The 27,279-nt window shown below is 37.8% G+C and overlaps 1 protein-coding gene and 1 long non-coding RNA gene across 3 annotated transcripts; one reads left to right on the top strand and one right to left on the bottom strand.

Annotated features, from left to right (window-relative positions):
• The first annotated feature begins 1,497 nt into the window (after positions 1–1,497).
• LOC112145928 (protein kinase C alpha type) lies at positions 1,498–27,212 on the top strand. Of its 2 annotated transcripts, XM_024271417.2 has the most exons (15): positions 1,498–1,666; positions 2,638–2,766; positions 11,683–11,839; positions 11,935–12,069; positions 13,083–13,176; positions 14,001–14,030; positions 15,986–16,126; positions 16,199–16,372; positions 17,968–18,059; positions 18,993–19,055; positions 19,906–20,044; positions 21,752–21,832; positions 22,545–22,652; positions 23,530–23,670; positions 25,122–27,212. In XM_024271417.2, the coding sequence occupies exons 1-15, from the start codon at positions 1,513–1,515 to the stop codon at positions 25,284–25,286; spliced, it is 1,803 nt and encodes a 600-aa protein (XP_024127185.2). In that variant the 5' UTR covers positions 1,498–1,512; the 3' UTR covers positions 25,287–27,212. The 2 variants fall into 2 exon arrangements, with proteins under 2 accessions (XP_024127185.2, XP_024127186.2); XM_024271418.2 differs by lacking the exon at positions 14,001–14,030.
• LOC112145933 lies at positions 1,660–8,245 on the bottom strand. The gene is made up of 3 exons (XR_002919163.2): positions 8,147–8,245; positions 7,974–8,045; positions 1,660–2,178 (listed from the first exon to the last, which is right to left on the bottom strand). It is a non-coding gene; the product is annotated as an uncharacterized LOC112145933 (long non-coding RNA).
• Positions 27,213–27,279: the final 67 nt, after the last annotated feature.

Here is a 27,279-nt window from a genome sequence, read left to right as displayed (position 1 = left end):
AGATAAAATACTCAGAAATGCAATTTTAAGCTCAATTTTATCTTACAAATGTTTTCTATCACAAGAAAAATGGTACAAGAACATGTTAAAAACACCAAAAACAAACTTTTTATCGAAATGGGGTTTTAAACTATCTCGGACAAACCCCCAATTTTTGCTTAATATAAACAATTGAAACCATTCAAGGACTCTTGACTGTGTTGATTAAGAGGCCTTAAGAACCATACAGGCCTAAACTGATTTGTGTTTGTAGTAATAAGGGCAGATGTGATGGATCTTGCAAATAGAGAATGGAATATTCATGTTGTTAGAGTTTTAAATTTGACCTCCTTGAGGATTAAAAAAAGAAATAAAAACAATAAAGAACTGACTCTGATTAAAACAGATACTTGTCCTTCTGCTCTAGTCCCTGTTGAGTGTAGTTGAGTCAGTAAGTCTCCCAGATTAGGTTTAGCATTCCCATCATTGAGTCATATTTATCCACAAGACCCTTGAGTCTTCGGTCAGGACTTTTTCAACTTCTTTCCATGACAATATAAAAACCAAGTTCACTGGAAAAAAGCAAAAAATATTTTATTAGACTTTTCTGGGACTCTTGTGTCCCTGATTCATTACCCTTCCAGTCACAAACATCTTCTCAACAAGCCCTCCCCTTCATCTGCAGGTTTCTCCTTCTACCTCTCTCCCACTCTTTGAAATTCAGCGTGTTTATGAGAAAAGAACACTTTATAACAACGTGGGCCTTCAAACTCAGTCAGTGGCCTGTATAATTACCCACGCTGCGATTCTAACACAGTTCAGCTTGATGAAGGTGACACTGATGGGGTTTATCCACACTCATTTGCAGGGCGTTAATTACAGCTATGTTTGTTTTGTGGTAAATACAAGAATCAGCTTACCTTTTTCTATCACAATGTCACCTAAAGAAAAGCATGAATTCAATCATGAAAAAATAACCATGACCATGATAATTAGTTAATTTCACAGCAGACAATTCTACTTTGTGCTTTTTTATGGAATTCATTAAAAAAATACAAAAGCAACTAAAATCTTAACTGTAGTCCTTTGGTACCATGTTGACCATGGATAGTCTCTAGTAAACCCCGTCTTTCTCAATTGGATAAATAAATAGGACACATAAGCCTGACGGTTTTGGAAAATGTTCAGTCAGACTGTTGTAGAGCCGAAGATTTGACAGTCATCTGTCAAAAGATTTGACTTTTTTTTTTTGTCAAATTGGTACATTTTGAAAAGTTATGTATAACCTCCAAATGTATTTGTGCCTGGCTCCACCTTATTTAATTTTTAACTCAGTTTCAATCTAGAAGTTAAATGATTGTTCTCTTGTCTCTAACACCCCATTTAATCCACTGGTATTACAGTTTTTTTATTTCTCATCTAAATAACAGAAAATTCCCCAGAAAGGCTGTTTTACCCTTTTGGAGTTTTAGCTTGTAGTCGCAGACTTTTCTGTTAATTATCGGATCTTAGATGTGTGCTCTTTTGACATACATGTTCATTAGTTTTATAACATCTTTTCTCATTATTTCTCAGGACCCCAGAAGCAAGCACAAGTTCAAGATCCACACATATGGCAGCCCAACCTTCTGTGACCACTGTGGATCTCTGTTATACGGGCTCATCCACCAAGGGATGAAATGTGACAGTGGGTATCACTTCTTCTGTGTTGGTGCAAGTGCACCTGTGTCAAATGTGCTGTGCTGGTTTCCCAGAGCCGGTCTTAATGAGAACAGATGGGAATAGCCCGGTAATGTTCTACAGTCAGCCCTAGAAGAATTCACTGCTATGCAGATTTTTTTATTGTTCCCATTCTTTCAAACCTCACTTCTCTTTAAACTTCTCCACTAATTTCTTTGGGTGTATTTTCCCACACTGCTTTGTAATTTCCCTTTTTTTTTCCTCTAGACTCAGCATCAATATTTAATTTTTGCCATCTACTGTTCGCTTTCTGCACAATCACCATCCATCATTTGCCCTTCATCTCTCAGTTCATCCATCTGTGGGGCTCTGATGGTGTCCTAATCACAGATGGTATGGGGTTGGGGGAGGTGGGGGGGCATGTGAACACATTAATGTGAGGAGACCATCACTATTATGGACTTCTTCTCTTATGCCTTGTCTCATTTCTTTTTCTCCCTGAATGTCAGCCTGACAAACCTGGCAGGAAGACAGAAAGAAAAAAACAGAATAAATGCATGAAAGGATAAAGAAAGAAGTAAGAGGGAGAGGAGGTTAGAGAGGTCACGTTGTCTCATGTCAAAAAGCTAAAAAGTACTCTTTCAAAGAAACTATAACCTCACTGAATTCTTTTTTTCCTGAAAAAGTTATAGAAATTGTCTATACAGAGATTTTCTGTCAATGAATATAATTCTGAATGATAATGAAAAAGCTGAGAGAAGAATGACGGTTATTTTGCATATCAAAGCAAATACCTACACATCAGTAGATCAAAAAATTCACACAAATCATTCAACCAAACTTGAAAAGCTTACTGTTTTAAATTGTTAAAGTTTTTATTAATAATTTGATTAATATCAAAATCATTATTTTGTCCAGTCTACATGCATGCAAGAAGAACACTCTGACTCAAACTGGTTTTCTTCTGTCTCCTGTAAGCCTGCGACATGAACGTGCACAAGCAATGTGTGGTCAACGTGCCCAGCCTGTGCGGGACGGACCACACGGAGCGCCGTGGGCGTGTTTTCCTCAAGATCGAGGTCAGCGGGGACAAGCTACACATTACAGGTTAGTTTTAATCATCCGCCTATGAATAGCTCTACTGCATGAAGCCGCTCCGTCTCAAAGTGACATTAGCAAGCAGCTCCCAGATGTGACTGTGAGAAAACAGGAAGAAATATCTAGTTTATTCATGTTTGGAACTTTGAGCTGCTGGAAGTGGCTCAGATGTGTGCTACTGAATTATTCATTTAATTTTTTCTTTTGTTTTTGCGCCAAGACTGGAGGCAAAGATTTTTTTGTGGATGCAAACTAATATTTTGCTTTTTTTTATTTTGGAGATTAACAAAATAAAGGTTTCATGGTGAGAGCAACTGCATATGGATCCATCTGACTCTGACTCGTTGTTACAGTGTTTGCCACTGAGTTTTGTATTTTATCATTTAGAATTATCCACGTCTTACTTTTGTTTTTCACCTAAACTCCTGACCACTAGGTGGCAGCACAGCACACAGAGTGTCTTTGACCAGCTCTAAACTTCTGCAACTAAAACTTAGACATTCTCTAAATAAAATTGTGAAAAATTGTCCTGTTAGTCTTGGGATATAGAACGATATGTATTGTATCATGAGATGCGTATTGCGATACTTATCGGATCACCAGACTATGCCAATACACACTCCTAGTGTTTAGCATATACCATTAATGAATTTTTGGAGGCTTCTATGCAGCGTTTTTCTTGTATTCTTCTATACATCTATAAGGCTAATTTGAAAAAAAAAAGAAAAATAATTTGAAGAATACATTTTTAAAATAAAAATTTCATTCTAAAGAACTTATTTTACTGTTTTAAACTTATAGTATTAAAGGTGTAAACAAACACCGTTATATCAAGTATTCCTAAAAATACTGGTCTCTCTAAATTGATTGCAGTAGCCACTAGATATCTAACTTAGAAGTCGTCACAGAACATGCAGATGTCTGGTTTCTACTGCAGCAGGTTTATTAACACAGCTAAAAGTCCACAAATCTAAATCAGGGTCAGGCAGGCAAAACGCACCAATAAGCATGAGAGCATCAGAAAGCAACCAGAGTGGTCAGGGTCCAGGCAAGGGTCGGGGCAGGCGGCAAACAAGCAGAATCAAAGATGAAGCAGGATCAGGTAAACAGGAGTTCAGGTCAGAAATAACTGGTCAGTATGCAGGCTGAGTGGCACAAACAATACTTCGCACTGAGTGAGGCTCTGTGCAGTACTTAGGTGTCCTGTGGGTGATTGGCAAATTAGAAACAGCTGAGCAGCGTCCAGGAACTGTGCGCTCGGGCTGCTGGGAGATGAAGTGCACTCCAATCATCTTTTGAGCCATTTTCAAAGCATGCTGAGTCTATTTTTTAAGATTATTATGCCTTTTTTTGCATTTGTTTCTCAAGAATTTGCCTCTCAGACTGTTGGTGCAGAGTAAACCCACCCTACTTCCCATCATCCATCTGTTTACAAGCTCTCCTGCTAGCTTACAGCCCCTCACAACCCCAACCTAACACAATCAGTGCAACAAAAAAGGCTTGTGGCTCACATACGTCATTGCTACAAGCTTTTTCAAACTGCGTTTTTTTTTGTCTGCTCCCGATTCACAACGTTATGAATAAAGAAATACTCATAAACCGAATTTTCCTCATGTTTGTAATGTGTGCGTCTCTGTTCTACAGGTTAAAAACTGACTAAAACAGTGGCTTAACTCTCTAGGCATCCACGTGGACGTCATTTGTGTTTCTATTGGGTGCAAAAATAAACGTATGTGTGTGTTTTTCACACTTGTGAATTATCACATCTGTCAAGAGCTGCTCCTGGAGTGAAGAACTCTCCATTGTTAGAACCCCTTTGGCAGAGAGCGCTGTGTCACTTCCACAACTTTTCCCCTTGTCACACTCTCACACACTTGTGTATTTTCGCGCAGCAGCAGCAGCACGGTGAGACAATGGTGTTTAGGGAGCTTTGTCTCCGAGTCCAATAAATAGCTGCTAAACGCGGATCAGACAGAAAATGACCTCCAGCTAAAAGTGGGGGTGGAGTGAAAAGTGATTGACTTGAAAATATAATGCTTTCACCATTTTCTGTCTTTTCAGTTACTACTTTATTTATTTTCTGTGTCATACAAAACATCCAAATCTTTTGTCTGCTCAACAGCCTTTGATCGCCTGCTCCACATTGACAGTTACACGTCCCCTTTCATGTCTCCGCTGCTTTGCATCCGGCTGTAGATTTGTGATGGCGGTGACGAGAAAACGCAGCAGACTATTAACTGGGAGGATGACAGCGTGGGACTTGTTGACATGGTTACCTGATTTTAGGAAACAGGCGCAAGTGAGGATGAGCTGGCTCACTTTCACAGTGTTGCCATGTTAAATTAATGCACCGTCTCTGCCTACTCCTTGGTGTTTAAGGCACGCCACAGCGCCTACCACCAACGTTTTTGCCTTCAAATGAAAGCATTGTTCATGGTGCAGGTGACTGTTCCTCTGACATGTCAGAAATGATTGTTTGAGGGGCAAATTTCAAAATAGATTGTAGAGTCAAACTGGTTTTTGTAGGTTTCCAAACACTCACAAATTTGTAACTCAACAGCACAAAAATCACTGGGAAGCATTTGAACTTATCCTTCAACTCAACACTCAACAACTGAATAGACTGCCTATTTTTCATTTGAAAAAGATAAGTTATAAAGCAAAAATCCACACTTTCAGGCCGTAACAGCATCCAAACTGTGAAGACAAAATGAGTGACCTTGGCCAAAGAGAGATCTCGAACTGCTAGTGAGAGGGAAACAGCTTTTTATCAATGAGTCACCGTAAGCTGTCATCACTAAACTGCAGCTCTGATGCAACAGAAAACTCCTTTATTTTATTTTAGTGGGCACCCACTTTGATCGCATTCAGAAACAACTATTGTGCAAAAATGTAGTTTCTATCTCAAAGATTGAAAAGAAGAAGCTGACAGTTTTCCCTAAAAATGAAGGAATATCCAAGAACAAGACAGGAGGGACCGAATATTGAAGGAACACGTGTTGGACAGTGTTTTTTTTTTGTTCCTGCTTTATAATGGCAGCAATGTGAACAGTGAAACCACAGCTTGTTCTCCAGCTTCCCTCTGGCACCTACAGACAAGTGGCAGGCTTTGTGGTTCACCGCACTGACATGAAGTTGATTAAATCTTTCCGGCCAAGAAAACAGACACATCTCCTCCAGCTCTGTCTCTGCAAACCCCCCGTCCCTATGTTTCTTTTTCCCTCCTTTTTTTTTACTATCGACTTTTTCTCCTGTCTTTTCCTGCCTAGACGTTACCTCGCCTCATCTCATTGCTTTCCTTGATAAGTTCCTGTCTCCTTGCTCATGCTGGGTTTTTGTCCATTTCCTTTTTACCAGTTTAAATCTTTTTTTTTCATCCAATCTGACTTTCTGCATCCAAATCATTCTTTATCGGAGATGTGGATTTCCCTTCCAAAAATTAGTTTTAAGACACTTTAAAGTCCCACTCCAGTCGTTTTTCAATCTATTTTAAAAGTGTTCCACTTTGAATTTTTAGCTAAAATAAAAAACCTGTTGTTGTCTATAGAATGTAGTTTTTGCAGAGTTCATTAGAAGTTTGCCTCAGAGTTTTGGACTGTTGGCACAGAGCAAGGCCGCCCCTCTTCCCATCATCTATTTGTTACATTCTCTCCTGCTAGCTTTCAGCCCTCACACCCCAAACCTAACATTACCAGTGTTGCAAAAATGGCGAGTAATATAAGAGCCCTACAGTTGTGAGCCAGATTCCAGCTCGAAAATGAAGATGGATTTAGTCGTCTACAAGTGGACGCATCAAAATAGAGATCGTGGCTTGCCGTAGTAACCTGTAGGTCACACTTTTAAACAGCACTTTTGCATCTGCTCATAATTAGTGCTGATTTGAATCAGGAAATACACAGAAATTCAATTTTTACCTTAATTTTCTTTATATGTGCCCTCCTTTATCAGAAAAATACCACTAAAACGTGTTAAAAATACAATTTTCATCGGAGTGTGTCTTTAACAGGAAAGATTAATCATAGACAAACATAAAACCATTCCTCAGTGACCTGCCAACATTGATGTAAACACATAAAGAGCCTCAGTTGATGGTGGTTCACACAACAGTTTGATGTAGAGTGGAACTAAAATACATTTTCTCCTGCAAAAGCACAAAAGAAACCTGTTTATGAAAAAAACTATAAAGCTGTTTTGCAATGCATATTATGTTCTGATGCTGTTCCTCATAAAAGAAAGGCAAAACTCTAGTTTATAGGTTGGATAAGAGGCTTACCTATATTTTTTTGTATGTTTTGTGTTTGGAATTTTTGCACAAGGCAGATGGACAAAATAATATTTTTAAAAATTACATTATAAGCATGCTATATTTCTAATGGACAAAGCAGTTATTTATGTTGTAAATTAGCTGATTGGAGACTTTTCAAAATAAAAGGGCCATTTTTAAAATAGCTCTTTTATTTGGAAAAGTTTTAAAACATTCCCAATGTTTGCATTTAAACTTCTACTAGACTTATTGTGGGAGTGAGGTATTTTGATCATAAGAAGGATGCAGTTTATTTAGATTTGAATATAATTATAGACTTTGGCAAATTCTGTTTGAAAAAAAAGTGTTTTAAATCTGTAAAATCTTAGTATGTGGCTTCCCTGGCATCAGTGTGCTTGTGTGTGTGAGAGGGTGATGGAGATTGGTCTGCTTCAGATCTCTGACGTTGAGCTGCGGGGATCTGTCCAGCTCCCGTTTGGCAGTTCAGTTTTCCCTCCAGATTATTAGGCAGTCGCTGGCGACACATGGCTTCATTATGCAACTCCACATTTGAATTTCAAAGACTTTTTTTTTGGTGGGGGGAAGATTACCCTGCTGGCTCATCGCAGCCCTTTTGCACTCATCCAGGCATCCAAATGATCTGGAATTTGGCTGGTTTTAATAGGCGGCGTCTCTGTTTGGATGCACGGAGTAACAGATACAGGAAGGGGAGGGGTTATAGAAGAGAAATTGATAAGTATTTGGTCGATGATGTCACCCGCACTGGATTATACCAAGATTTACTGGGTATTTTGGTGTTTACAAACACTTGCAGAAGAAGCTGGATATGCATCAACTTTTTCTCATGTCATATTTAATTTAGGAACACTACGAAAGCGCATCTGATTTTCCTTTCGGCATCACGTCTGCTTTTCCCAAAACAAGCGCTAAAAAGACAAAAACATGCACTCACTAATTTTATTAGCAGCTACCTCACAAGGATGGTGGAAGGGAGGACACAGACAGCAGGCAGGTCTTCTTGTATCTAAGCAACAACCGACATCAGAGACAGTCCTTGATGATTATGCTTCATTGTGTTGCTGTGTGTCTGTGTATGTGTGTGTGTAAAAGAGATTCACAACTCACTCGCACGCTCAAAGGACAATACATTTAGTATTGATCTTCCCCTGTTTGTGTTCGGGCTTCCCTGTCATATATACCTCCTTAATGGCTGTTGAAGTTTTCTTTGGCGTTGTTTGGTGCCAGCGTTGCCATGGGAGTGACTAATGCCCAAGAACGCCACCACAAGCAGGAGAGACGAGGGTTCAGATGAGAACGTGGGTTCATTCTTGTTTATGTGTGTTTTAAGAGCAAAAGACATAGACTTTGATGTAAACTGTGGTTATCTAAGGAGCCACCTATGAGGCTAAATCATCAGTCATGAGCACTAAAGATAAAAAAAAAAAAAAAATCCTCTGCTTGTTGAGAACTACACTGCCCTCTGCTGGTGCATCACGTTTGTATTTTATTTTGAAATATCCCCACTTCCTTTTTAGACAGATTACTTTCTTGCGTGTTATTATTTCATGTTAATAGTAAAACTGCACATAATGTTAGAAACTTTAAATTATGACCACCTAATTTAAGGCATAGTTCTTAAACGTAACTCAATAAGAGCAGTAATAAACTAGAAAAGTTGTATTACCAGCGATAATGCTAGTGTAAATGCTTTTTGCTGAAAGTAGTCACTAAAGATGCTGAAGGGATTTGCTGGGAATGCAAAAGCTATTTACAAAATGTTACATTTGATAAAAGACTGGAAATTTTGCAAAAGAACTATAAAAGAGTGCCTTGGTTCACCTACACTAAAAAAATTGTAGTAAAATTGCTTAAAAATCCCCAATACATGCCAATTTTGCAAAAAATATTTAGTGTGTTGCTTAAATATAAGCTAAACTCCATAATAGTCTAAGAAATCTTATGCAAAATTAGCCAAAAAAGCTAGCTCGTTGCTTAAATACTAGCCACACTCCAAAATAGCCTAAAATTCCTCAATTAACTAAATTAGTCAAAACCTTAGCCTGCTGTTAAAATAAAGCTGAACTCTCAATTTGCCTATAAAAACCTCAGTAGATAAAAAAATAGCCCAAAATGTTAGCATGTTGCTAAAATAGTAGCTAACCTTATAGCCAAAAAAACCCCAATAGATAACAAATTAGCCCAAAATGTTGCTAAAAATGAAAAATGAAAATCACTATGAAAAATTCAAAACAGCCCATAAAATATATTTAAAGGCTTGTTGCGAATCTTTCTTAAAATTTTGAAATTTGAAGCCTTTCTCATTCATCTACTGTGGGGCATATTTCGTTCAGTATTTCAAAAACTACAGTTTATAAATACCAGAAATACAAGAAGTAATGTACCTGAAAAAGCTGAACATTTTGATAGCAAGATTACTAAAATTGATGAAAGTGTGATTGAGCTTTTACCTGCTGAAAAATGTACAGAAAGGATTAGGAGAATGACTTACTAGGGAGTCACATATTATATTAAATTGTTACTATTCCAATATGAGAAACCTGCTTAGCTACTAGTTTGACATATAAAAAAATAAATAATCTTAATTAATTTAAAAAAAATAGTAAAATTATTAGTTTTGAGCATAAAATCCTAAAAAGGCTAAATTAAATAGTTACATCTATATGTATATATATATATATATATATATATATATATATATATATATATATATATATATATATATATATATATTGCAGTCTACTGTGACAGGGCTTGAAGCATTTTTTTTTTTTTAATTTAGTGGAAAATGTCTTGTGTGTCTGTCTAAAAGCTCATTCGCCATGCGCTGTGTCGGATGACATTTAAACACAAAGAGTGGGTAGTTTGGATCTGGTAAACACAGAGGATCAGTGTGGCCTTGTTGTGGCCTCCGTCGTCTGCACTCGTAAGAAAATTACCGTCTTCTTTTCTTGCACTTCTTGGCGTTTTTATTTATTTATTTTTTGCAAATTCAGGGTAGAGCGTGAAGGGGTGCGTGATGACTTCTTGAAGCGAGGGAATCACTGCTAGGAGATGTCTCCATGGTGAAGGAGGCCTACACACCATCCTTTTACTCCTGTTGCTATGTCAGCACTCGTCTTTCTCCATTTGTCAGTTACCTCACAGGAAAATGTCACCTCACATCATCTGCTCTCCTCGCTTGTCGTTGGAGGGGAGCGTCATCTGACTCTCGAAGAAAAGGCTCCCCTTTTCTACTAAATGAACTCTCACTACATTTATCATTTTACTGATTTTCCTCTAAAACACAGATTTTTAAAGCAGTATTTTTTTTTCCTGGTACACGTATGCAGCAGCCCTGACACCCACCAGCGTTGAAGCCCTGTTGGTGTTGTTTCACACTTCAGCTTGACTGAATTTTGACAGCATGCCTCGTTTCACAGCTCCTGTTATCAGCATATGTGGCGCCTGATTTGATTTGATAAACCTCCGTATATTCATTTAAATATGCAGTAATGCAGCCTGGTGCGCTTATTTGACCCAGAAAGCCCGAAATCATCCTGATTTTCCTAGGACGGGTTTAATGTTTAGAAGCCGAAAGAGCTGTGTGAACTCAGTGTGCAAAATGAATATTCAAATTCAAATTGTATTTGTCACATACATAGTGTAATATGCAGTGAAATGTATTGCATGACTGTATGAAAAATAATAAAGACTGAATATAAAAAAGATATTTCAATAAATATGACAATATAGCCTGCTACAGTTTTAGTGGTTGAGTGATGTAAGGTCACACAAGTGAAAAGTGTCCATGTGCTGCAAAATGTTCAAAGTGCTTAGTGCATATCTAAAATATATCTAAAATTTTGTTCAATAACTTTTTATAGTCAGATAAAAAAATGTACTTGGTGTGTTATTTATTGATTATGATGTGCTTTAGTGCTGTCAGTTCAGTTTAATTTGTCAAAATGTCTTTAAGTAACTTGAATAATGTGATTTTCTGTGAGTTTTGTTGACTCAAAGAGACTTCAGGTCAGTCTCTTCTTCATTTTGGAGGGTCAGGTTTTGACCCCTCTCTTGGCCCTACACATGCAGAATGAGTGATGTCTGTCTGGGTTAGGGACGCCACGACTCACTCCTCAATTCCTGTCACTGGGACAGAAGGCACTCCTGTGCAGAATGAATTGTGCAGTCGTGGCTGGTTTTGCAACTGTCCCAGATTCTTGATTTGTGGTTGCGAGGGCCACCTGTTTTATGGTTGGCTGTTACCCCAATTTGTGCCCTTCTCTTCCATTTATCTTGAGAAATAAACCTAAAAATTATATAAAAAAAATAATAATAAATATGAAAAATGTATATAAATGCTTTTTATTATTAATTAAATTTTTTGATTGCACGTATCCATTCCATATAATGCTAATCCTGTGAACTTTGGAGATTGTACATCTGGTTTTCACTGCTCGTACACATCACCAGGATTACATTATTCTGTTTTGGGACCGTTGCTTGACATTTACTGACTCATTGTCTTTTCCTCCAGCCCATACTCAATCTGTAGATTTCCATCCAATGTTCCTCATAACCTATGAGTCAGTGTCTGTGAGTCTGCCTCAAACTCAGAAAACGTTCTCTCCTCCCGTCTCATCTTACGTCATGTCCTTCAGTGGGTGAAGCCAGGAACTTGATTCCAATGGATCCCAATGGTTTATCGGACCCATACGTCAAACTCAAACTCATCCCAGATCCAAAGAATGAAACCAAACAGAAGACCCGGACTATTCGTTCTTCCCTTAACCCATGCTGGAATGAGTCTTTCACTTTGTAAGTTAACGTTTCTGAGCTTCTAACTGCATAGAAAACAAATGATTTAACAGATTAAAAGTGTTGTCGTATTTTTGTTTTGTGTTTTTGTGCAGTAAGCTGAAACCATCAGATAAGGACAGACGTTTATCCATTGAGGTGTGGGACTGGGACAGAACGACCAGGAACGACTTCATGGGCTCCATGTCCTTTGGTGTCTCTGAGCTAATTAAAGCTCCACACTGTGGATGGTCAGATATTTTGTTGCTTGTTGCAAGCTGCACATATATTTTATTTTCTTACACATTTTTGGTCAACCAACACAACTAATTTAATGATTGAAAGAAAACAAAAAAATTAAAAGAAATTAAAGCCTGGCGTTTGCATGGCTAAAGTTCAGTTTTCATATTCAGGAAGAATCAGATTTCGATCATTTTTTAAAATGTTTCTGGCTTTTAAAAAATATTTTAGCAATACAGAAAAAGTTATGCTAGCAAGTAGCTTGAATAGAAAACTGTCCACTGGAGTTAGCATAGACCAAAAGCCTTATAATTTTCAGATGCACATTTCATTTAGTGCATTCAATAAAAAAAAGTTTAAACTGACAGTAACTGTCAAATTATAGTCAAAAGCAACTGTTTTGACTCTTCTCTGATGCTGAGTAGGGAGCCTTCCAGAAACACAAGCTGTTGGCTAATGGACTTAGGGCGCCCTCTACTGGACACAAATGGTATTGAAATTAATTAAAAAAATTAGAAAGTCACAACTTACTCCACAAAGCATTTTTTTTTCATGTCAAAAAATTGTTTGCTACAGAAATAACATATTTACAGAGCCTATAAAGGGGCTTCATACATATTAGATCTATCAGCATAATAACAGTTTGAAAATATCTTGTTGTAAAGTAGAAAAAAGACACTAAATTAATTTTTTTATTTCTTCCTTTGACCTATATTTAAATTTTACATCCATGCATTTTTTTTTTTGTTTGTTTATTGAATGATAAACTCATGGGCACATTTGAATGTGCTGCAAAGCTGTCCAAACCAAACATATTTGAGTGCTGATGCGAGGAAATCTCTCTAAAGATGCTGGCAGCAGTCTAGAAATCTCTTCCGCGTGTGTCATTAAAAGTTTGGCAAGAACAGAAACTCTTTTAACTGAAGTTACTAATGGATATTACATAAGGGGGAAAAGAAAAGAGGATAAATCAAGCTTGTAATTGTGAATTGTAATATCATTTTAATATATGTCCATAACTCAGGTTCAAGTTACTCAATCAAGAGGAGGGAGAGTACTACAATGTCCCCATTCCTGAGGTGGACGATGTCAACCTGGAGCTCCGACAGAAGTTTGAGGTAAGCGGCAGAACCAAGTTTATCCCTCTCTGTTGTCATGGTAATCCATTCCTGTTCCCGCCTTTTTCCTTGTATCCTACTTTCCAGAGAGTGAACACTTCCGTTTCTGCGGACAATCGGGGCTGAGATCGTCTCAGTTCAAAGAAATAAAAATACTTCATTTGTATTCATGTATTCTCAGTGAGTTTCAATACAAGGTGGATGCATCTAGAGAGGGAATAAAATGTATCAAAAGATGTAGAAGCTATAGAAATACATGAAAGACATTCGAAGGGGATCAAACAAATCCCAGGAATCCCTTGTTCTGGGATTTCTAATGATGAAAACATAGAGGAGGTTTTCTGTTTTGTACGATTTTTACGCCTAAAAATGCGTTTTCTAAAATAAATAATTACTACAATAGGTTTCTAGTTATATGTTTACCTTTTAAAGGAACTTATCCTCCCATAAAACTTTATTAATGAGAAAGGAGGACTAAACAAAGTTGTGTACATAAAGAAGACACTAGAAGATCAATAGAGTGCAGTTCTGGTTGGGTGAATATTGACTCTATCACATGTTTGATTCACGACTTTTAAAAATATGTTCATTTTCATGCTGTACAACGCCGACCTTGGATTTCCTACGGCACCAACATCCTCCCAAGAGTGTGTGGTTGCCGTGGCAACTAGGGCGGGATGCAAAAAAAAAAAAGTGTTTTTCTCTTTTTTGGTGCTTTGATAGATAAATGCTCCAACTGGTAGGAGTCAGATTAACCTTTGATTGCACTAACGAGTGAGTTTCTTCTTCTTCTTTTAATTTATTTATTTATTTTATTTTTTTAGGCCTGCCAGTTAAACATCCACTATCTCAAGGTAGCTGGCTTGTTGCTCCTCTCGTGTCCAGCTTGCATAACATTTAATTCACTCTCTGGTTTGGGATCGTTTGTGGATCTCTGCTGGGATTCCACAAATGAATCTGATTTACTAACAAAGGCTTTTCACAGCTCACACCAAAAAAAAAACTAAATTTTTACATTTTATTAATTCTTTTTTTGTTCTTTTCTCAGAACTTTATTATTCACAGCTCTGCTGGTTTACTACAAGGCTGCATCTCTGACAAACACACACAGACAGACAGACAGCGTTGTTGTTAGTAAATCTGGGCGAGAAACACCTCCCACCTGCTCCTCATCATCTGTCCTCTACTAGTCTGCTGTGGACTATAGAAGGCTGTGGGGGCATGAAGCATGGGCCGACACCCCGAGTCCAGTCGAATAGTCTTCTCCTGAGTTATCTCAAAACTCAGCAATCATAGCTGCTCATCAGATTTCAGAAACATGAAGAAAATTAAGTTTTAAGAACTCACTAAAAGCCCACATCTTGTGTGGGCTTGTTATTTTCCAGGAAACTTTCTTCCCATCCAACCTTCCAGTCTTCAAGGCATTATGATCAGACGACGTGAAGTCATTTTCCTGACTATTCGACCGTGGCTCGGCGCACAGTAACTGTCTTAATGGAAACATTCACAGGTTCTCGGTGTGTGCCTGCTGTCTGTGCCAGAACTCTCCACACGGTGGCGGTGTTTTGTCTCTTTCAGGATTGAAACGTGGCTGCTCAGTTTATGTCTAAATGCATTTTTGTGTCACCACTTTGGCGTGAAAAGACTTGTTTTTTTTACATGTTGACATCATGTTTTTGTATTTAAATATGTGTTTATTAAATATATCTGGGTTAATCATGAAGAACTTTGAGTGAGTGGGAAAATCTTCGAACTGTGTCTGATTCTCTTCAATCTACAGAATAAAATCAATTTGAGATTTATTGTACCAAAGTTAAGCTTATTTTTGTACTAATTAGTTTTTTTCATTTCAAAATCCCAATAAATTATCATCATGTCAATGATTTTTACAGAGATATCTAAAAGCAGTATTAAGCAGTATTTGGAGTCAAATGCGGATCAAAAACCTGCCTGGTTAACTACTGTAACAGTGGTCCGTTAGCTGACCTAACTGGGTGTCTATGTGGGGTCACTTAACCCGAATCTAATAAATATGTGACAACTGTTTTCGCGGAGAGCATTTTCACACCGAGTCAAAAGAACAGAGCTGGTTGTCTTGGCAACAGCTCTCGTGGCCCCATCAGCTGCCTGTTTTTTTCTGCTCTGTGTGACAGAAACAGACAAACGCTAAAGCGATGATGAGAGCAGGCGGGAAAACTTTAATTGGCTTTTTGTTCAGCGAGCGGCTCATTATAACGAGACGGCCTGAAGGTCGGACGACCCCAACCGCCGAAAAAACACTGGAGCAGAGTGATCTTTTAGTGTCTATGAAGATGTTGACATCACAGAGCAACAAGTAGACAATAAAATATTTAAACATTTCGTACTATATATATATATATATATATATATATATATATATATATATATATATATATATATATATATATATATATATATTTTCCTGATATATACCTGGTATATGTATTTATATACAGTATATACAGTATACATATATATATACATATAAAAATTGCTTAAAAATATTTAATTACTTTTTAATTAAAATTATTTTCTGTCTCTATCACAAATTAGTTTTTAAGACAAAATACTTTTGCAATCTTCCTGAAAGCGGCAAAATAACATCCAGCATTTTGATGCTTCTTTTGCTTGCGTCATTCTAATGCAGTTGAGCTCAATAAGAAATGTGCAAATTACCTTTAATATAATAGCTTACTTATGTCACCTATAGAGGTAAACACAATCAACTCTTAATGATTACTCTTTGCTTTAAGGGCCCTTTATGTTCTGTGTGTGTTATGCGCGGCAGAAAGCCAAATTGGGTCATGGGAAAAAAGTGATCACCCCGTCAGATCACCGGCGGTTCAGCTTTCCGTCGGGGAACATGGACCGCGTACGACTCAGTGACTTCAACTTCCTGGCCCTGCTGGGGAAGGGCAGCTTTGGCAAGGTGAACATGTCAGACCGTCACTTTTGCTTGGATTTATTTTACCCCGTGCTTCATGGTCACACTTTTCAACAGGTAATGCTGGCAGAGATGAAGTCCACAGAGGAGCTGTATGCCATCAAGATCCTGAAGAAAGACGTTGTGATCCAGGATGACGACGTGGAATGTACGATGGTGGAGAAACGGGTCCTGGCTCTGAGAGACAAACCGCCCTTCCTCACCCAGCTGCACTCCTGCTTCCAGACGGTGGTGAGGACGCTGTCATGTTTACCTCAATTCAATTCATATGAAGTTCTCACTTTGTTCTCCCACAACAATTTCATCAGAGCTCTCCTCAGTGCCGGTGCCTTTTATTACATTTGTATTTTTTGCATTCTTGCAACAGTTTCCTGCACAGGAAATTGAAAGATGCGATTTTAATCTGGAAGATGAAGGCTTCGATACGGCTAAAAAAAGAAGTTTGAGGCTGCATTCGGTGAAGCCTTAGTATGGTCTATACAGGCTTTTTAATCCTAATCTTACCTTTTTTCCTTTTTGTTTGGATTTTGTCTGACCCATGATGGTTAATTTATCTAATCAATAGGATTCCAGACTTCAAGGTCTTGGAAAGGACTGTTTTCTTCCAGAGAACCTCAGAATAAGCGAGAGAATATTCTTGAACAAAACGAAAGTCTGCATGAGAAAGTTTTATCCTGGCTCCGGTTATGAAAGACTTTGAGTGAGAATTTGTGTTTAGTATAAATATAGAACCGTGTTAAATAAAAAAACACACATCCATAGAACTGTGTACTTATGGAGCAGTGCCTGAACAAAACATGATTCATAGAAACAAATATTTTTTTTAGCTGAATCCTGGCCTTGCAAGCATTTCTGTATCCAGACCAGTCTTGTTCACTAGCTTGTTCTCTGGTAACTTCTGAAACAAAAAAAAAATCACCACAACCTCATTTACGTCTATAAAATAGACATATAATAGATAGATATGTGTAAAATTCACCTGGTAATAGGGGTGTGTATTGGCAAGAGTCTGGGGATACGATACGTATGGTGGTACGTGTCTTATGATACGATACATATCGCGATATATCCCAAGACTGTTGTAGCAAGTGCGGGTTAAACCTGGGTTACACTGTACCAGAACAATCGCTCGTTACGAAGTACCGCCATTCGCATTTTTATATGATACTGGCGGTAACTTGGCACAGAGTTCAGTACTCATCCCAAGTAAAACCAAAGTAGTACATGTCTCATAACAACAACAAATAACAAGGCTGATTGAACATTTAACACAAGAAGGTTCTTCTGAGATCTTGTTTTGGTCGCAGTGTAGAGCTGCTCAAAGAGGCTCAGTGTGCTCTGCTGCCAACTAGCGGCAGGGGGTTTAAGTTGAAAACAAAAGTAAGAATTGAACTACGTTTGCTCATAAATAATTAATTAAAAATCGTCTTGTCAATACAAGTCTCACCAAGTATCGCAAAATATCTCGATATATCGCTGAATTGATTTTTCCCTACACCCCTACCTGGTAACAAAGTCCGAAACATATTTCACACAAAGCTTACTTCTAAAACATCTTGATCAAGTCAAAAAATGTGTGTCTTTAGGTACTTTAGGAAAAAAATGTGCTAAACTGAAAAAGTATTTTTGCTATGATTAAACTTACAGTAAATGCTTTAGATTTAAACAATTCTATTTGTAACTAGATCATATTTTAGCAAAACATTTAGTGGAAAAACTAAACTTTCCTTCTTGAATTGAGCTAACGATCTTCTCCTAAAATAGTGAACCTGTACTGTTCTTGGTTTTTAAGCTGATCTCGTGACATCTTTCCTTTTCTTTTCAAGGACCGACTTTACTTTGTGATGGAGTACATTAACGGAGGAGACCTCATGTATCATATCCAGCGTATGGGCAGGTTTAAGGAGCCACAAGCAGTGTGAGCATGAGGAACTTTTGCTTTATACATGCAATTTCCACTTACCGTATTTTCCGGACTACAAGTTGCTCTGGAGTATAAGAGCAGTCTTTTACGGCGATCGTTCCCTTCTAGCCTGCAGGAGCTGCATCTAAAAGACGTGTTTTTAGTTGCTCTTCTGTCTGTAACCCAGTTTGATGACTTTGCTGCCCCACATTAGTCCAAGGAGAGAAAAACAAAAACAATAATAATAATGTCTTGATACAAATAAGAAAGACATCATAACGTCCATGAGGAGAATGATTAGATTCTCAACCATGTTTGTTTTGAACGGAACTTCTTCTGCGTTTCTGTCAGCAGACAGCAGCAAATACTGACACATAAACCTACAAGTTCCCTCTAGTGGTTGTTAGGAGGAAACAACCACTAAAAGGCAACCGGTTATTATTGTGGAAAATAACGAATATATGAGCCTGTTGATGTCTAAAAAAATCACAAATAAGTCGCTATTGGGTATAAGTCGCACCCCTGGCCAATCTATGAAAAAAAATGCAATTTATAGTCCAGAAAATATGGTAATTTACTTAGTGCATAAGGATTTTACATGCTTGCATCTTTACTGTGTTTTTAATTGTAAAAAATATTTTCCATCCAACTGCAGATAACATAGTTCATATGGAACTTCAATGTATTCTGTCTAAGGCGGTGACAGACTCTTTAAAGTAGAGTCAAAACTTTAGGAATATATTTATTTTTTGTTGACATGAAAAGGAGACCTATTTTAAAGCATAAGAAATGGAAGAACTTAAATTTCGCTTCTAAATCTTCATAACTTCTCCTTATTTTATACAAGATTTAATAGAGACTGAAGAGCAGGAGCAGTAAACAGTTTAGTAAACTTGTGTGCACCACAAACCCAATAGATAAATGTGTTTTTTCCTTATTTTTTGACAGTTTTTATGCAGCAGAGATAGCCGTTGGCCTGTTTTTTCTGCACAGAAAAGGAATCATCTACAGGTGGGTAATATCTAGCAACTGATCTCTATCACCTTATTGACTCACTTCAGCTCTCATTTCTCCAGTTTTTGTGCAGTTCATTTTAGAAATCACTTTAATTCATTTTACTCGTAGTGCCATAAAATGTCTAAGCTTTTAGAATTCCTCAAACCCGCTTGTGCTATTAGATAATCAGGTCTGTTTTTATTGGTGGTCGCCAATAAACCCACCTGAGCCTTTTAAAAACACCTGAAGATCTTTTTGTTTTAGGGTTTTAGCCCGGAGAGATTTAACAATTATATGTTTAATTTAATTTCATCTTGTTTTATGTAGTTTTGACCTGCATTGGGAGTTTTTTTTTCTGTGAAAAGAGGAAAAATAGATTAACTTTGCTTGCTTAGTAACTTTATGCCCTTTAAAATAAATCAAATTTCATAAACCAAGAGATGGTTTAGCATTGGCTGTCTAAGATAGGTTTAGAAATAAACAGCAAAGTTATAAAACATCATAAATGGGATAAAATGATGCATTGAAGAAAGACTGAGGTCACCTTTGTCATCGCTTCTGCTTTGGCTGAGGGCTCACATCCATTTTTCATATTTTCATCCCCGTGTGTCACATTCTGACTCAAGTTTTGACAGAAATAACTGCCAGAGGGGGTGATGGAAAAGGTGGGAGGAAAATGAAAAGCCAGGCCATTACAGTAGTAAAGATGCAGGTGAGAAAGCACAGAGGAATAATGGTCTCATAACCTGCACATGATTTGTGCTGTGAGGGGGGGTGGGCCGCGTCAGTATCAGAGGTAGCTGACATTATGGTTGCAGTGTTACACAGCGAATTCTGTCCCAAAAACACTCGGTTTCTGCTGCAGGGACCTGAAGCTGGACAATGTGATGCTGGACTCTGAGGGCCACATCAAGATAGCTGACTTTGGCATGTGCAAGGAGAGCATGTATGAGGGGATGACCACACGCACTTTCTGCGGCACTCCAGATTACATCGCCCCCGAGGTGAGACGCCTGTAATCTGGATCTAAAACAGAAAAGAACGCCGGTGATGGTTCTTCAAGTTTCTCTGCTGCCATATGTTAAATATGGCTATTTGGCCAAATGATGTAAAACTACAGACGGATATGAAAATAAAAACTCTGATAAACTCAAATATCCGCTTAGTCACACATGAAAGACCAATACATCAATATATTGTTGTAAAATATAGTTGTGCACCATTTATGTAACACATTTTTAGTTCATTGCTAGCAATGTTTTAATTTAATTGAAAGAACAATTTATGCTTTTATTTTGAAGTCAGTAACTTCCATTTAGAGACAGGAAATGTCTTATTTTTTGATGCAATGTAGATGAGTGAACTGTGGAGCCATAATTCTGTTGTACCGTTCGGTAAGGATCGTTTGAGCCATTTCTAACAAGTTTCTTGTCCTCATTAAGATTATTTGATTTCAGAATGAAAATGAACAAAACAAGAAATGGAGATAAAAGTTTAATAAAGAAAACTCTACAATAGTTTTTGCAGTTTCTTATCAACTATCTGTACATTTCTAGTTTATTTTTAAAAAGCAAATCAAAAATTGACTTGGTTCCTTAACCAAATAGATGTTTGTGCAAAATTTAAATAAAAGAAAGTCATTAAAACAGCAGGTAAATGGACTACTTAAAAGGCAGACAGGAGTAGGACACATTAGCCAAGTTGCAACTGTTTTTTTTGCAGATTTACAGTTGAAGAACTCCTATAACAAGATAGTTTTCACAGTTTAGTCAGTTAGGAAGGGAAGTCTGGGCATCTTTGCTTAGACTGCTGCCCCCGCGACCCGGTCCCGGATGAAGCGGAGGAAGATAGATGGATGGATGGATAGTCAGTTATCCTCATTGAGAGTAACAAGTTCAAACAACTAAATCAGACCGTTCAGTGGACAGAAACTTTCAAAACTAAGACCATTTGATTCGTTACACAAGCATGGAAAAAGTATAAAAGAATAAACGTGATGAGAGTTTTCAGAGTATTAATAGTTTACTGTAGGTTGGAGATAAATTAGATTTCTTCCCAAATGTGTTTTCCTTCCCACTCCCACTGTGTGCGCTGACACGAGGAAATGAATGGGCAGGAGTTGGGAAATGAGACAAGCTCTTCCTCCTTCTCTCCCACAGGAAACTACAGTCATGTAAAACATGGATAAAAATATATTCAGACTCCATTATCACCCGTGCAATACATCAGCGCTGTAGTTTAGAGAAAACTTGATTTCTGATTGAAAACTTGATTTCTGATTGAAAACTGCTTTGAAAGACAGCAGTTTCTTCAGCTGCACCACAAACTCTGATTAATGCACAACCTGGGAGCTCTATAAATTGCTGCGTTTGTGTTAAAAGGAAGTGCAGCTGTGATTTAGCTCTTTGCTTGTGCATCTGTGCGGCTGAGTCTGCGTGAAGGCTGTGTGGGCGGGAGGTGTGGGATGGCAAATTGGATGGTAGGAGAAAGCGTCTTTCTTATAGCTGCTGGAAATAGCAAACTGTTTTAATGGAGGTTGATTTGGGCTTTTTTTTTTTTTAGATAAATGTTTCAGTTCTTGGGTTACACCATGAAGAGGAAAAAAAAGAACAAATTAAAACATTTCATTGATAGAAAATGTGTTTTTTTTATTTAAAAAAGTTTCAAAAAGTGATTTTAATAAATTCTTTTCTGTATTTTTTGTTTTTCAGATTATAGCATACCAACCTTATGGAAAGTCGGTGGACTGGTGGGCTTATGGAGTTCTACTGTATGAGATGTTGGCAGGACAGGTAATAAATCAACCTGTAAATTAGTTTGAAGTAAATTGTATCAAAAGCATTGAATAATTATCATTTTGACTGTTTCAGATTACCCACCCAAACAAACATATTTGAACAAGTGTTCATTATATTAACAACTATAACAAAAATCAATTTGAAATTGTTTTTTTATCGCTTATTGTTATAAACATTTTTTTTAAATATATTACAATATGCTCCACCATTGGTAACTCCACCAAGTTACTGGGCTAATTGGAGTTATTCAATTGAAAGTTTAGATCAAGGTTCAAGAATCCTATTCAAACTAAAATCTCATGACAGCTAACTATTCACTAGTAAAAATGTTCAAAACTGTGATTTAATTCCTGTTGTCTTTTGTAAAAGAACAAAACTGGCAAACAAAACCATGTAATTAGATATATTTTATAACAATCTGAAAAACAATCAACAGGCAGAAGGAAAAGTTATTATTTTATACTTAAAATGAAAAAAGCACAAAAAACAGCTTCAGTCTGTTTTATTGTTTTTTTTTAATTGGGAAAAACAATTGTAAAGGATGTCAGGTTTTTTCTTTGAGCTGACATCCTCTACCTCTACATTAATAGAGGTTAATGCAGTCTGATTACATTTGTTGTTGTTGCATCCTGTTTTTCACACAAAAAAAGAAATACTAATCCAATTTTTCACAGCAATTTCCCGGCCTGCTTCTATTATTTTTCAGCCTCCGTTCGACGGAGAAGATGAAGATGAGCTCTTCCAGTCCATCATGGAGCACAACGTCTCCTACCCAAAGTCCATGTCCAAAGAAGCTGTTTCCATCTGCAAAGGCGTGAGTAAAAGTTCTTAAGAATCATTTAGAAATGATGTATTCAGGGGCTAAAATCTGTATTTGTTTGGAGAAAAAATTTAGTTTCAAACGTGGACAATTTTAGGCCCACATGTATAATTTTTGTTACAGGTTGAAAAAAGGAGTTGATTTTTGTTTTAAAAGCATTCCCAATTATATTTTTTGCGAGAAAAATAAGTAAAAATGTTGTTTTGTAGGACATCATTTCTGCAAAGCGGCAGAAATTCATTAGAAATTTGCCTCTGAGTTGTAGGCGGGATTTTGGGCATCGAGCAACCCTGCCCCTCTTCCCATCACCTGTAACTGAGCTATCTGTTTACACTCTCTCCCGCTAGCTTAAAACACCTCACAACCATAAACTAATGTTGTGTCTGAATTCATACATTACTCACTACATACTCAGTATAGCGTGTTCACTATACTGAATCATGTCCACTAGAAATTTCCCAGAAGTCTCTACAAAAAACTGTGTGCATCGATGCTCACTAGATTGGCAAATATAGACCATAATGCATTACATTTGAATATTTTCAATAAAAAAATAAAATAATATTTAATTTAATAGAATAGAACTTTTTTTTTCCAGATAGGTCATACTAAACATTAATGTCCATGTATTTTCATCTGCTGGATTCTAGACTCACCTCACAATGCCATAAACTTCTCTTATCATTAAACAGACAAAGAAAATTATGCACAATTTCATTTGACTATATTACAACTTTTTTGCTAATTTGCATATTTTTGGTGGCAAAAAATGCTTTTAAAGTAAACATTAGCTAAAAGAAATGATTTTTCCAATTCAAAGTTTCTGTTTTTGCACTTCTGAGTTATCGATCTGTTTTGTCTTGTTCATCAGCTAATGACCAAACATCCATCAAAGCGTCTCGGCTGTGGCCCAGAAGGTGAGAGGGACATCAGAGAGCAGGCCTTCTTCAGACGCATCGACTGGGAGCGGCTGGCCAACAGGGAGATCCAGCCGCCTTTTAAACCTAAAGTGGTGAGTTTGGCGTCTGCTTCACAGGCATCCAAGAGCCAGAAATGTCCATCTTAGTAAAAGTCAACACTGTAGCTTGGGGTTTTCTTTATCAATGATGCAAAAGGATTTTGCAGACATTCGTCAACCTTTTTAGGTGAAAGAATCTTTAAGCAGTGAAGGAAATTCTGGAACTTCTTTTTTTATTTTAATTTTTTGTCCTTTGCACTCACAAAAATATATATCTTTGTCATATTTTTTCTTTGCAATTTGAAAAGTGCCATAGCACCCCTATATATCATGACATTGTTCACAGTATGAATATTTCCTTATAATCCTTAACTCTTTTTTTGTCAAATATAACTGGGTTTCCTGTGGCTACATTTTAGTCTTTTATGTTCTTTTTTTGTTCAGCAATTCTTTATAAAACATTATTGATGTTTTAGTCCTCAAGTTGTCTTGTGTTCGGGTTAGGCAGACACAAATTAACCTTTTTTTTACAGTCACAAACCACATCATTCAGCTCTTCTTCTCACTTAAAATAAATATTTAATTAAATACATTGCTTTTGGACTTTTAAAGCATGTAAAAGCAGCTGTTTCAAAGCATCACCTTAAGTCAAAACACAATTGTAACACAGGAAAATGCACACTTGACACTTTTACCTTGTCTGTTAGTTTAAAAACACTTGGTGGCTGAAACTTCTCAGTATTTGACAGAAAAAGGGATCTTTTCTCACAGGTTTTTTTCACATAAACAGTGTGATCTGTGTCTTTCTGGATCACTGTTTCACAGGACAAAGCTGAACACAAAAAGGGTTCAACTCTAATGCTACAATAGCTTCTGGGAGAAGCGCAGTCACTTTCTAACACCTCCCTTTTCAATACCAAAATCACTCTCCGTCTCATTTTTTTTTCCCCCCCGTTTGCATCTTTCATCCCTGCCCACAATGCCCCGAAGCAACACAAGCACTGCCACCGAGTGCTAAAAATAGGTCTGTGGGAGCAGAGTTCCCTGTGCTTCCACACTAGGCCGCGGTAAATGCAGGGTAACGGGGCTGATGTGTCCGTCTCCACACACGGAGGAAGAAAGCCTTCTCTGAGGGAAAGCATCCAATCAGGGACCTATGAGTGTGGTGTACTACAAGCACAGGGTCATAAATTGTTCAGAAGGGACGGGCAAACGGAGGTCCATTTACATTTTTATGGCTGTAATGTTCTGGAGGCTGATATGTCTCAGGAGGAAATGAAGACTCTGTTTCTTGGAAATGTTATACGCCGATGACCTTCCGCTTAAGTTTGGGATTCACTCCTAATTTAATTAAAGCTCCTGCCTGGCTAAACATCGACGTTCTCCCCCCTGGGAAGCTTTCTAATAAAAAACTCAGGAGGATAAAGCCTTTCATCATGAGCCCTTTAGCTTTTTACGGTTTGGAAATCAAAATAACTCACTTTTGCTCTTGTCGTCTCTTTCAGTGTGGCAAAGCAGCAGAGAACTTCGACAAGTTTTTCACACGCACCCAGCCCGTGCTGACCCCTCCAGACCAGCTGGTGATCTCCAACATCGACCAGAGCGAGTTTGCCGGATTCTCTTACATCAACCCTCAGTTCATCCATCCCTCCCTGCACAGCGTGGTATGAGGAAGGAGTGGCGAGCGGAAGAGAAAAAGAAAAATGACTGGGCACAGCATCCTTCCAATCCAGACATCCTGCTGTCAGCAGCCCCGTGTAATCCTCTAGTGTTGCGTTTATTAACTATCAATACATGTGCACACAGACGACAGAGGAGGGAGGCGCAGAATGTTATGAATGTTGCAGCACGTACAATCTGAGGAGAGACGCACATGGCACTGATATTTTAGCATCTTGAACCTTTTTTGTTTTTTTTGTTCCATCTTTCCAAACCTGCAGCCTTTATCTTGTGAATGAATGTGTCTCAGTATCAGTCTGTCGGTGTTTAGGATCTGGTTTCCCTCACATCCCACTCATCTTATGCACGACGAGAACATATTTCCCTGCTCTGCTCTGGCTTTATCTACTTCTGGACTGCTACTCATATATTCTATTTCTATACAAAAGAACAGAGGTAGTACACGGTTACATCAGTGCCAAAGTAGAGGTGGAACGATTCATTCCTTTTGCAAATCCTTGTGATGTTTTTCTTCCCCCTGGCATTTCGCTGTGGTGTCTGCACACTAAACCCCGCCCCCCTAGGCCGGGGCAGTTTTGTTGTTTTGTAGTACAGAAGCAGGGGCTAATTATGTCAGCTCTCCAAGCTGCGCTGGTCTTCGGTGTGCAGCAGATGTTGCCTGCAGTGTAGGGTCAGAAAACTCTGTTTTCTTATATATGAAGATGCTATTTCCATATGCACAAAGCAGATCTCTGTTGCATGCTTATCTTCTGACTCTGTATGAGCCGTAGGGTTTAGGATGCAGTACACGTCTGGTATCAACGTAACGTTTAGTATTACGATTAAAAACTTTGTTAGCATATATCTGTCAAATTACCGAGAAAGAATTTTGGATCCGAAGAGGTTTTTCTTCTTGTTTAATGTTCTGTTGAGCTTGACCAGAGATGTCTAACTATTGTCAACTTTTAGTGTTTTTGTATATATGTTTCAAAAACAGAAGCTCCTTGGAGATTTTATACAATGAACTGAATGTGCTTTTACTACCATAGACGGTTTAAAGATTTCTATGTTTAGATTAGCCCTAAAGATAAATCTATAACGTACGCAGAATCTTTGGTAGCTTTGGTATCAGCAGACCCTGTTGTACTGTATGTTCATCGACTATTTATCCATTCTTTTATACTACTGAGTGTCATATAGAGAATATGCAGCACTAATTGTGTGCAGAAGAGTTTAACGCCCTCTTGCCTTGGTTGAATCAGGGCTGGCTCCTCCTGAGTTCCAGCTCTGTGGCTGAAACATGTCTTTCTTAACAAATCGTGTGCATGCGTTACACAAGGCCTGATCTAAGCATGAGAAGGAACCCTGCATGATAACAGAGACCCCTGCTGTGGAGCATGGAGTCCCCCACCAGAGCAAGATGACAAACCAGCATAGTGTCGTTTCAGGCTCATGTCTCAGTCGCCGTCACGTAGCCTGACCTGTTTGGCTTTGAGGCTGATTTATAAACTGAAACTGGCTTTTGTCGTAACATTTCTGGTGCCAAACGCCATTTTTATCTGTTTTGGAGTCTCCACTGTCTTTTTATTTTATTTTATTTTATTATTTTTTTTCTCCCCTTTAGATTTATCATCGTTAAAAACAGACCTCACAGTTTTGGAACAAAGTGAGATCTCAGATAAAACTGAATGTTTACATGTCTCACATTGAGAATCCAAATAAGGGGGGGAGAAGAGAAAACATCAAACCCATGAAAGGAAAAATAAAAAAATCTAATGTCAGGCCAGTGAGGGTACAGAACCACTACAGGCTGCAATTAGAACCACATGGTTGTTTTTATGTTTCCCTGCTTTGTTGACCTGATTCTTCTTGTTCCTCTGTTCATTGTGGTATGGCAGATACAGTGTACAAATAAAGTATGAAATATATATAACAGAGTACTGTCTGGATTTTTTTTTGTTACTTTAGTTTTATTTGCAGCATTAAAATACAAAATAAAGCTGT

This window comes from Oryzias melastigma, linkage group LG8 (genome assembly GCF_002922805.2).
Source record: "Oryzias melastigma strain HK-1 linkage group LG8, ASM292280v2, whole genome shotgun sequence".
In the NCBI taxonomy this organism is placed as follows: Eukaryota; Metazoa; Chordata; class Actinopteri; order Beloniformes; family Adrianichthyidae; genus Oryzias; species Oryzias melastigma.
The sequence above is the reverse complement of the archived record's forward strand: the minus strand, read 5'-3'. Positions and strand labels throughout refer to the sequence as shown.